The sequence below is a fragment of the Schistocerca gregaria genome, chromosome 6, assembly GCF_023897955.1.
Source record: "Schistocerca gregaria isolate iqSchGreg1 chromosome 6, iqSchGreg1.2, whole genome shotgun sequence".
In the NCBI taxonomy this organism is placed as follows: Eukaryota; Metazoa; Arthropoda; class Insecta; order Orthoptera; family Acrididae; genus Schistocerca; species Schistocerca gregaria.
This window is the reverse complement of record NC_064925.1, coordinates 303,523,112-303,535,168: the sequence shown is the minus strand read 5'-3', so window position 1 is coordinate 303,535,168 and position 12,057 is coordinate 303,523,112. Positions and strand designations below refer to the sequence as shown.

General features: G+C 48.3%; 1 protein-coding gene across 2 annotated transcripts in view; it reads right to left on the bottom strand.

Annotated features, from left to right (window-relative positions):
• LOC126278434 (kinesin-like protein CG14535) overlaps positions 1-12,057 on the bottom strand; it is a 1,017,611-nt gene that overhangs the window by 379,718 nt on the left and 625,836 nt on the right. For both annotated transcript variants that reach the window (XM_049978552.1, XM_049978551.1), the window contains one exon: positions 10,336-10,664. In XM_049978552.1, coding sequence (XP_049834509.1) covers positions 10,336-10,664 — 329 coding nt within the window. The remainder of the gene's footprint in view (positions 1-10,335; positions 10,665-12,057) is intronic.

Below are 12,057 nucleotides of genomic sequence, written 5' to 3'. Positions count from 1 at the left end.
TTCCCATGAACAAACCTCCTTAGGCGGCGATCATAATATACAGACAGCCCTCAGTGAATATCGAGATGTGATTGCTGTGGCAACACACTCACGACTGCCAGGCGCTTTAATCTCCATCGACTTCAAACAAGCGTTTGACCGCGCCAATCATGCATTCCTCAACGCAGTGATGAACCGAATGGCAATTCCCCCGACGTTCACGCAAGTGGTTATGCGGCTCCTTCGTGGAGCAACGTCCAGACTTCTCGTCAACGGCAGACTTACAGAACCTATACGGATTGAACGCTCAGTACGGCAGGGTTGCCCCTTGTCGACGGTGCTTTATGCCATTGAGATGGAACTACTCATTTGCGGATTACGGCGACGTTTGACAGGTATTCCACTCCGGGATCATATGTTCCGCTGCCGAGCTTACGCGGACGACTTGGCCCTCGTCGTACGTTCAGCGGCCGACGTACAAGCTGCGATGCAGTGGATTACCCGTTACAGTGCAGGGGCAGGGAGCGCTATGAACGTGGCAAAATCATGCGCCATGGAGATCGGCCGCGGCCTTCTCGAAGACAGCGTAGTCCCATTTCAACTGGTGGACACCCTTCGCTGTCTCCGATTGGTGTACACGCGAGACATTCGCCGCACCTCGGCGATCAATTATTGGGCGCTGCTGCAACGCATCCGGGCCAACATACAAAATCACATTCTACGCCCGCTGAATATGTGCCAGAGAGTCACCTTCGTCAATACCCATCTGGCAGCCCGGATACCCCATATAGCGCAGATTCTGCCCATCGCTGCGACAATGGCGGCCAGATTACAGGTAGCTTTCGGCTGTTTCATTTGTTCTGGACACATCTTCAAATTCCAGTATGAAGCTCTCACCTTACCGAAGCGGGATGGTGGCCTCGATCTGGTTAATGTGAGAGCCAGGACTACGGCACTTTACACCAATACAATGCTCCGGTTATGGAAAAGCCAAAATGCTAGTTTTACTGGAATGTTGACCACCGAGCTCGCACCTGTTTCGAGACGCCCACCGACGTCTTTGACACACATCCCACCTCCGATGTCACATATCGGCCGTTTCTTTTTGGAGTAAAGCTACATATGCACCGAGCACCCCAGGACCAGGAAGACGACCACCAGGGACATCTACCGTCTTCTCCGAAAGTCTCCACCCCGCAACCCCGTCGAAACACGTCACCCCCAGGTTTCATGGCCTACAGTTTGGAAAACGATCCACCAACCATATCACACCACTGACACCACCTCTATGTGGTACCTTCTCGTCAACGGCAAGTATACTACAAGACAGAAACTGCATCGTATCGCACTGGTGGACTCAACCCTGTGCCTCAAACGCAATGTCGAAGATACAGATTTACATCGTTTTGAGTGTGGACCAGCAGCAGCTGTCTGGACCCTCGTACAGAAGATTGTGGCTTTCTACCTCCGAGTACCACCACATCACGTTTCTCCCACTATGATGATGCATCCCGACACGACCTACTTTCCACCGGCTAAGTGGCACGCCATCACATGGATCAGTGGCTTGGCTGTCAACTACCTCTTCCGGGACGACATCGTCGATCCGGCGGACTTTTGGACACGCCTCCAAGTACATCACCACACCCTTCGCCGACATCGACACTATTGGGCCACTTTCGCGAACTATTTACAGAGGGTTTTCACCAACCCGCCTCAAAGCTGGAATCTCAACGAACAGTGCCAGCCAAGACTGGACGATCCAACGTTCCCCTTCAATGGTCAATGATAGAATGCATTTTGTTCTGATGGCGCGCCAAAGTGGAGCATGGCGCGGAAAGAATTCCTATTTTATTTCACTTCTCTTTTCTCCTCCCCTTCTAAGTTTTTTTTCTCCTTATACATGTTTATCCCTTTCACACATAGCTCTCTATCTGCAGCCTATTTGTTTTCTTTCTCCTGTGCTCCAAAAAAAAAAAAAAAAAAAAAGTTTGCTGCTGATGGTGGGACTGTATACTCATTTATGTTAACAAAAAAATAAAAATAAAAAGAATAAAAATAGAAGGCCGTTGCGAAAATATAGCTACCTTTTATGTTTTCCGTTTTCAAAAGATATTGTGTTATTTTATGAAGAACGTCGTCTTTTATTTTCATATACAAGAGGTTTTTATTTGTTTTCTTATAAGCTGCTAAAAAAATAAAAAAAGTTGGTAGAGCACTTGCCCGCGAAAGGCAAAAAAAATAAAAAAAAGATGGTAGAGCACCTGTCCGCGAAAGGCAAAAAAAAAAATAACCACAAAAAAGCGTAATTAGTAGCGTCACTGTCCAAAACTGAAATGTTACGTGGGGCGGTAGTTCGCGTCTTGACGCCTCCAAATTTTTTTCCCATCATTCGCGTTTTTATTAGGTTCTGATACTCCATTATTAGTTTCATATAAGTATATGCTATAATACTTGATTTTATGTAAATATAAGTGCACCTTTTTTGAGGAGTGACTGTTCGATGGGCTTAATCTACAGGACAGCTTGCACTACTTGTATAAAGATATTTTGCTCCTTTTTCTTTTACGCTTCGTAATTCACATGTTGCAGAGATTCTGCTACTGGGTAGTAACAGTGATCAAGTAAGACTGACCTTGGGGTTGTGCTAAAATGTGGAAATGATGAAATAATGTTTAGGTGGCGTTGTGCCATCTCATTGGTCAACGCTCTGACTCACGCTCAGAATATCTGACATGCCAGATACACTCCTGGAAATTGAAATAAGAACACCGTGAATTCATTGTCCCAGGAAGGGGAAACTTTATTGACACATTCCTGGGGTCAGATACATCACATGATCACACTGACAGAACCACAAGCACATAGACACAGGCAACAGAGCATGCACAATGTCGGCACTAGTACAGTGTATATCCACCTTTCGCAGCAATGCACACTGCTATTCTCCCATGAAGACGATCGTAGAGATGCTGGATGTAGTCCTGTGGAACGGCTTGCCATGCCATTTCCACCTGGCGCCTCAGTTGGACCAGCGTTCGTGCTGGACGTGCAGACCGCGTGAGACGACGCTTCATCCAGTCCCAAACATGCTCAATGAGGGACAGATCCGGAGATCTTGTTGGCCAGGGTAGTTGACTTACACCTTCTAGAGCACGTTGGGTGGCACGGGATACATGCGGACGTGCATTGTCCTGTTGGAACAGCAAGTTCACTTGCCGGTCTAGGAATGGTAGAACGGTGGGTTCGATGACGGTTTGGATGTACTGTGCACTATTCAGTGTCCCCTCGACGATCACCAGAGGTGTACGGCCAGTGTATGAGATCGCTCCCCACACCATGATGCCGGGTGTTGGCCCTGTGTGCCTCGGTCGTATGCAGTCCTGATTGTGGCGCTCACCTGCACGGCGCCAAACAAGCATACGACCATCATTGGCACCAAGGCAGAAGCGACTCTCATCGCTGAAGACGACACGTCTCCATTCGTCCCTCCATTCACGCCTGTCGCGACACCACTGGAGGCGGGCTGCACGATGTTGGGGCGTGAGCGGAAGACGGCCTAACGGTGTGCGGGACCATAGCCTAGCTACATGGAGACGGTTGCTAATGGTCCTCGCCGATACCCCAGGAGCAACAGTGTCCCTAATTTGCTCTGAAGTGGCGGTGCGGTCCCCTACGGCACTGCGTAGGATCCTACGGTCTTGGCGTGCATCCGTGCGTCGCTGCGGTCCGGTCCTAGGTCGACGGGCACGTGCACCTTCCGCCGACCACTGGCGACAACATCGTTGTACTGTGGAGACCTTACACCCCACGTGTTGAGCAATTCGGCGGTACGTCCACCCTGCCTCCCGCATGCCCACTATACACCCTCGCTCAAAGTCCGTCAACTGCACATACGGTTCACGTCCACGCTGTCGCGGCATGCTACCAGTGTTAAAGACTGCGATGGAGCTCCGTATGCCACGGCAAACTGGCTGACACTGACGGCGGCGGTGCACAAATGCTGCGCAGCTAGCGCCATTCGACGGCCAACACCGCGGTTCCTGGTGTGTCCGCTGTGCCGTGCGTGTGATCATTGCTTGTACAGCCCTCTTGCAGTGTCCGGAGCAAGTATGGTGGGTCTGACACACCGGTGTCAATGTGTTCTTTTTTCCATTTCCAGGAGTGTATTGCTCTGCACGTTCGGAAAGGCTCCCGAGCGTGCTATTCCACGCTATGACGTCAGAAACTCGGCACGCTCAACGCTCAACGTTCGGATGCACGGTCCGTGTCCCGACGGCTTTACAATCGCACCAAAAATTATTGGCACACGTGCGTATTTATCTTTGCTGGCTACAAACGCCGCACCTTCCAGTACACAGCACATGTACGTGCTACCTCACATACCAGACATTACAATTCTGCCCACAGTGCTAACCATTAACAAAGAAATGCACTATTAAGGGCAAACATGTGTATCTCCTCTGCACACAAAAAGTATTGGCACAGAGCGTGGCTTCTCGGTATATTGCTGGGTTTACAGGTATCGGAACGCCATCTCCTGACGCAATAGACACTGCGTGTTGTTGACGGCACAGTCGCTAGTATGTTGCCGTATTGCGCGATAGTGGTCAGCATGGGGCCGAAGAAGAAGGAACAAAAAAATGCTTCAAATGGCTCCGAGCACAACGGGACTTAACGTCTGAGGTCATCAGTCTCCCAGAACTTAGAACTACTTAAACCTAACTAACCTAAGGACATTACACACATCCATGCCCGAGGCAGGATTTGAACCTGTTACCGTAGCGGTCGGGCGGTTCCAGACTGAAGCTGATTATCGATGCAGTATGTGACAGAATGATCCGAGATACTAAACATGGACTCAAATTTCGTCACTCTGATGAACATGTTGGAAAAGTAACTACTGATCATGCAGGACTGGGCTTTCGAAACATAGGCATTTTCGAACTTCCCTTCGAGGTTCCGTCTGACTTGGTCGCTGACGCCTTACGCCCATATGGAAGAGTGCTTAGCCACGTTGAGGAAAAATGGTGCAACTTCACGACTTACCCGGTTTTAATGGGGTGCGTCAAATCAGAATAGAACTGACACGGCATGTACCCTCGTACTTGTTTATCGGCGGATGCAGAGCTATAGTCATCTACGATGGACAACCCAAAACATGCTCAGGCTGCGGGAAAGAGGGCCACGTACGTTCCAAATGTATGCAGTGGAGGATAGTGCAAGTTCCAAACGGCGAACCCGTACCTCCGTCCACGTTGACGCCGCTTCCACTAACGTATGCGGACGTATTTCGAACAGATCCCATCCCGAAGAATGACCAGCTACAGAATCCTGACAGTTTACGGCAACCGACTGCAACGGAGACCGCCTCCAGTGACGAAACGACGCACACCTCTGCCGCTCCGGTGCCGACGACGCCCTTAACCGAGCGGAAAGATCGGTAGCAGGTATGGAAATTGATCCTGCGGTTGTGCCGACAGCTGCTTTCGTCCCTGAGCACCGGGAGTCACTTCCGCACTCGGATACGGAGACGCACACGCACAAACAACGATCGCCGAAGCGTCACAAGAAACGACGGCTAGCGCCGTCGAATACCTGCTAACTGCAGTCCACGTCAGGCGGACTTGGGCGTAACGTCGATACAGTGCATCCGGATGCGCAACGGGAGGTTCTACCCCCCACACAGCAGTACGACGCGAATCATGCTAGACAAGGGTTGAATACAGACACACCGGACGGAAAGCCGGAGGAAGGAGTCCATCCACCCACCGCAGCAACGCCATCGCCTTCGGTCAGCCCGGCCGGAGAGACACGACGGGAGCTGGACCTCCAGCACAGGAACTGGGCCGACGAATCCGATACTGACCCATACACCGGCGACGCACCCACAATGGCGAGTGTTGCGTCCACCGGATGTTAACCGCGCAGAAGATGCAGACTGACGCACAGACAGCATATCACCGGGCAGCAGCACACAAATTAACATAAGCGTTCACGTGCGCTTTACGCACTGAGGAACAGCGGCAGGCATATCGAACAGCCTCTATTAATGTTAATACTATCAGAATTATTACGAGATATGTTGCATGCGTCAGACGTCGAAATCGTTCTGCTGCAGGAAGTATGTGTTGAGAGCTTCCCCGACCTCTGTGAGTACGATACGTACATTACACCTACTACCGACGGCGGCAGCGGAACAGCGATACTTCTACGGCATAGTAGCCGAGGACGTGGTGTACCTGCCGTCAGCGCGAGAACTGGCGCTCACAGTGCTGGGAGTTCGGATCGTTAACATTTACGCACCGACGGGTCCGACAGAATGCGCGACCGATCCCGATTTTACGCAGACGAGATTGCAACACTATTCTTAGGTCGGTATGAACATGTCTTATTTGGAGGCGAATTCAACTGCGTGCTCGCACCAAAAGATCAACACCCACGTTATACTTCATGCCCGGAGCTGCGGCAGCTCATACAGGACATGAATCTCATTGATACATGGGAGAAGATACATGGTGACAGACGTGGACACATCTACGTCACGAGTCACTCTGCAAGTCGTCTCGATCGCATTTACGTAACACGTCGTCTCGAACCTACGATCATCGATGCAGAATTGTGGCCTTTCGCCTTTTCAGATCACATAGCATATATATGCACGGCCTCCCTGAGTCGCCAAGTGTGGAGGAGTCGCAGTGTTTGGAAACTGAATACAGCACACCAGTGCAGACGCATAGTCGAAGACACTTGGCACGTGTGTAAACGACGCCTCCCGACATATCCGACGACGTTGCAGTGGTGGCTGGAATGCGTAGACGTACGATGTTATGTCACATTCCAAGATCTGTAGACCGTTGGCTGTGTAATAAATGTAAGCTTCCAAGTCAGTGCAACCAAAAGTTAGGGTCATTTAGGCCACATATTTTGATGCAAACTCACTCACCAAAGCCTATAGTGTACTTCCCTTTGGTCTAGAATCGTGAAATGTGGCAAAGAACAAAATTTTACAATACAAGTAAAGGAAAAAAAATCAGAAAATTGTTACTCTGTAATTATACCACAAGAAAAAATATTTCTTTTATTATTTGTTATCCGACGAGAAACTTGAAATTAAAATGAGCAGTAGTTGTACATTCAGGTTGACTGGGTTGTAAAGGTAAATGTCAAACACCAGGCAAGGAATGAGTTTATTGTTCGTATGACAAGCTTCGAAATCTGTCCACCATCAGGTATCCAGAAGTGAATACTGCACGTAAATATGGCGTTTCAAGTTGTATGTGAAACAAACAATCGTAGACTAGTCTGTGAATGTTTGTCTCATTTACAACTTGAAACTACATATTTACTTGCAGAAGCGGTCCGAGATATCTGCTGGTGGATAAATTTCGAATCGCTTCATATGAGCAATAAAGTAATTCCTTCGCCGATGTTTGACTTTTAGCAATGCGGTCCAGTCATCCTGAATGCAGAGCTACTGATTGTTATAATGATGGACGCTTGCCCCTGCATGATTTAATATCACATTTACGTTATTGAAATTAAAACATTCCCGGAAATCTTGGAATACCAGAGACTGGTATCTTGACAGTACCAATGTCGATTACACGCAGAAAAGATAGAGATTCTCGATTCCCAGAATGGATGAACTGTTTACATACATAATTAATCCTCGGTGCGCGATTCCCATTCGCACCTGGCCAGTATTATCGTATGTACTCTTTAAAGAGAGGCTGTCTGTCCAAGGTAATGCCTATAGTGCTTGTAACCAAGGGCAACAACGCGCTACAAATTAAACTGCCCAGGTAGCAAGGTACAACTGCATCTTTATTACATTTAATCAGCAGTATACAAGAACATAACTTATTTGGTCGTGTGTCGTCCTGCTTGGTCCAGGCTTCAAAGCCAATCACTGACGGTTTCACTGGGATGTTTTTACATTGATAAGTTACAGAAGACTGTGGTCGGCGGTGATCAGTAGCGTTCTCGATGATGTACAGATTCTGAATTGTATGAGGCAAGTTTAGCGGTGAGCAATAGGGTGCTCGAGGAAGGGCGACATCCGTGAACGCTCCGGTGAAACACTACTTGTTTCGGTGATGGGAAGTCCGACTGATGAGCTGCTATGCGCAGCAGGCATAAGTGCGATGTGTGGACTGGCTGTAGAGTGGTTGGGCGGTGGCCTAAATACTCGCCCAGCGGCAGGATACCGGCTCGGCACTATAGGCGCGTGCGACTCGCGGAAGCGAGGTAGTGCCGCGATGGTAGCGCTGTTTGTGGCGATGCTTACGCTTCTGGTGACGAGGCTGGTGGTATATGCTGTCGCGGCAGCTGCTAGAGGTTCGTTTGGAAAGAATCCGGCGTGTTTGTGTCGATGTCAGATTGTGTTCTTTCGATATCGAGAGGTAGTACCGTCAGTTTTCTGGAGTTTCGGCAACCCGCAATACACCCCTGTATGGTTGGTGGCTGTGTCGCAGACTTTAGGCTAGGGACATAGAATTGTTCAGGAATTTGAGCTTGGGATACCTAAGAAAGTGGTGATTTTGTATTTTTAGCCTGTGTATTGACCTTAATTTGAGGAAGAAATTTCTGAGTATGTATCTTTGGAGCACAGCATTGTATGGAAGTGAATGATGGACTGTGGGAAGAGTCGATGCGTTTGAAATGTGGTGTTACAGAAGGGTGTTGAAAATTAGGTGAACTGATAAGACAAGGAGTCAGTGGATCCTCGGCAGAATAAACGAAGAAAGAAGCATTAGGAAAAACAGATAAGAAGAAGGAACAGAATAATAGGACATGTGTTAAGATACCAGGGAATAGCTTGTAGATGATGAAACCTATAGTGGGAGAGATGATTACAGCCCGTAAACAGTTGAGGATGTAGCGTGCAAGTGTTACTCTGACATTTTCAGGTAGCACAGGGGACACATTAGTCGCATAATGCATCTCCAGTCAGGAAGTTGACTAAAAATAATTATATCGGTCTGAAGGATCATTTAATAAAATTCTCGAATGTAAATTATATTCCCTTTCCACCTCTTCACTTGACGATTAACTACGGACAATTGGAGTGACTCAAAGTTTTCTCGTTTACTGTTAATTGTCTACTTATCATTGAACTACTTTCTTCGCTTCCTCGAAATACGAGAAACAGTTGCTCGTAATCGGAGCTACATGGCACTCGTGTTTCCTGCCAAAGTGTCTCCTGCAACAAGTGTATTGCTGTCTTCTGTCTGACAGCTACTCGCCCAAAGGCCCCCGTACACGATCAAACAGTTTGTCAAACTTTACTATGTTTACCCGACATTTGACCATTTACGGAGATATTTGGCGTGTTTATCAAGCACGGATCTCGCCTGACGTGTATGCGAGATATTTTGATTGATGGAAAGTTTGACAAGATGGCGAACGTTATTTGTCTGTTGTTCCGCCACATGTGTTTAGTGAAAAATTTCCTGGACCAGAGTTTCTTTACTACTTTTTTAAACATGGTGCCAGAGCCAAAATTAGAAATGCTTTATGTGCATTTATACCGATTTCCACTAGCGTTAAAATACAGCATATTGGCGCAAGAAAAGCGTCTCCTTCAAAAGTAAGGTTAAATTGATAATCTTTGTCGGTATGTTTCCGGGCTTGTTTCACACATTCGTAACAAGATAGCAGCGAATTTAACAAACAAGCCTGCTCTTTTACCAGGGCATTAACAGGTTACTAAAAGTTTCACTGTCGACAGGAACAAAGATGACGTAAACATTGGGTTATGAGAGTAATAAAGGGTGGCGCGCGAAAAACAGGCCCCGAGTACAGACTGCTCGCCAATTGCGCACGAATTGTTGCCCACCACTAGCAGGTAAAACAACAAATACAAAAACATGTGATAATTGGGTAATAAAGAAATAAAAAGTAAGCTAATGCAGAGGTCTACATTTAAGTAGTCGCTTCGAAACAGTACCGACAATTGGCGGGCGACAATGAAATCTAGTACTCGGAGCCACTTTTTCGTGCGGCACGCTGTATTTCCTTTAGCAGATTTTCACGGGTAAATCTCTCTCTCAATTTAAGTAATTCCCTGTATAAGCGTCTTCTTTTCAACACAATCCCAAACTAATTGGTAAGAACAGCTTTGTCTAGATTTATGGCCATTCTCAATAATGTCAAAATACTCACGAACAACAAGTAAGGTTAATATGGTTAAGCTGACGAACTTATTTTGTATGCGTATGGGCTTGTTTGACAAATCTGCAGCTAGACAAGGGGAATTTGACAAACAAGCTTGCTCGTATACGGAGGTTTCAACAGGCCGTTTCACAGCTCCCCGTTCGATTGGACCTGTAAATGACGACGCATCGCACTCACCTGGCGAAGAATGCGGCCGCGGCGGACGCCTGCGAGGAGTTGCACGTGTACACGCTGGCACCACCCGACGCCTCCAGCGACGGCCGCCTCCTCTGCCCGCGCGACGACTGCTCCTCGCCGGCAGCCACCATCTGCACGTTGTCGTGGTGCTGGCGCCGGTTGTTGTTATTGTTGTTATTGTTGGCCGTGTTGTTGTTGCCGTTGGCGGTGGCGTGCCTGGCGCCATTGGTGGCGGCGGCGGTGGCCGGCTGTTGTCCGTGGTGGTGCGGCCTGCCGCCGCCAGGGGCGCGCCGGTAGTCGCCCAGCGAACGCACCGCCTCTGCGTCCACCTGCCGGATAACACCACTCCCAGCATCTCCTCTCTACAATCTAGCGTCATTACTGCAAGTGTAAGGCAGACAAAGCAGGAATATTTGAGTACTGGCTGGCTACTGTGATAAGTAGTTGTGGGAATGGGAAACTTGATATGGGCATGTAGAAAGGTGGCAGTTTTCGTAGCAATGGAGAGTTGGTCAAGTCTGCAATATGTGTTTTCTATATAGGCTTATACTGAGGTGACAAAAGTCATACGATTCCTCCTAATTTAGTGTCTGACCTCCTTTCGCCCAGCGTAGTGCAGCAACTCGATGTGGCATGGACTCAACAAGTCGAACGTACCCTGTAAATATATTGAGCTAAGCTGCCTCGATAGTTGTCCATAAATGCGAAAATGTTGCCGGAGGGAGGTTTCGTGCACGAGCTCATCTCTCGATTATGTCCCGTAAATGTTCTGGCTGGCAAAATCATTCGCTCGAATTGTCCAGAATGTTCTTCAAAACCAATCGCGAACAGTTGTGGCTCGGTGGCGTGGCGCGTTTTCATCCATAAAAATTCCATCGTTGAATGGCTGCAGATGGTCTCCAAGTAGACGAACATAACCATTTCTAGCCAATGACCGCTTCAGCTTGATCAGAGGACCAGTCCATTCCATGCAAAAACAGCCCCTACATTGGGCCACCACCAGCTTGCACAGCGCCTCATTGACAGCTAGACTTCTTGAGGTCCGCGCCACTCTCGAATCCTACCATCAGCTCTTACCCACTGGAATCGGGATTCATCTGACGAGGCCACCGTTTTCCAGTCGTCTAGGACACAACTGATATGGTCATGAGACCAGCTGCAGGCAATGTCGTGCTATTAACAAAGGCATTCGCGTCGGTCCTCAGCTGCCATAGCCCGTGAACGCCACATTTTGCCTCATTCTCCTAACGGATACATTCGTAGTACGTCCCAAATTTATCTCTGCTGTTATTTCACATAGTGTTGCTTGTCTGTTACATTGACAACTCCACGCAAATACCGCTACTCTCGGTCATTAAGTGGAGGATGTCGGCCACTGCGTTGTCTGTGGTGAATAGTAATGCCTGAAATTTAGTGTTCTTGGTACACTTTTGACACTGTGGATCTCAGAATGCCCCATGTGTCTAGCTCCAACTTCCTCTCTGTGGTCAGAGTCCCTTAATTCCCGTCATGCGGTCCTAATCACGTCGGAAACTTTTTCACACGTATCAGCTGAGTACAAATGACAGCTTCGCCAATACACTGCTCTTTTATACATTGTGCACGCAGTACTTCTGCAGTCTGTATATGTGCATAGCCCTGTCCCACGACTTTTGTCACATCACTGCATTTCAGAAACTATGCAAGTTTTGTTGAAGATCAAGGGGTTTCCCGTCGAGACTT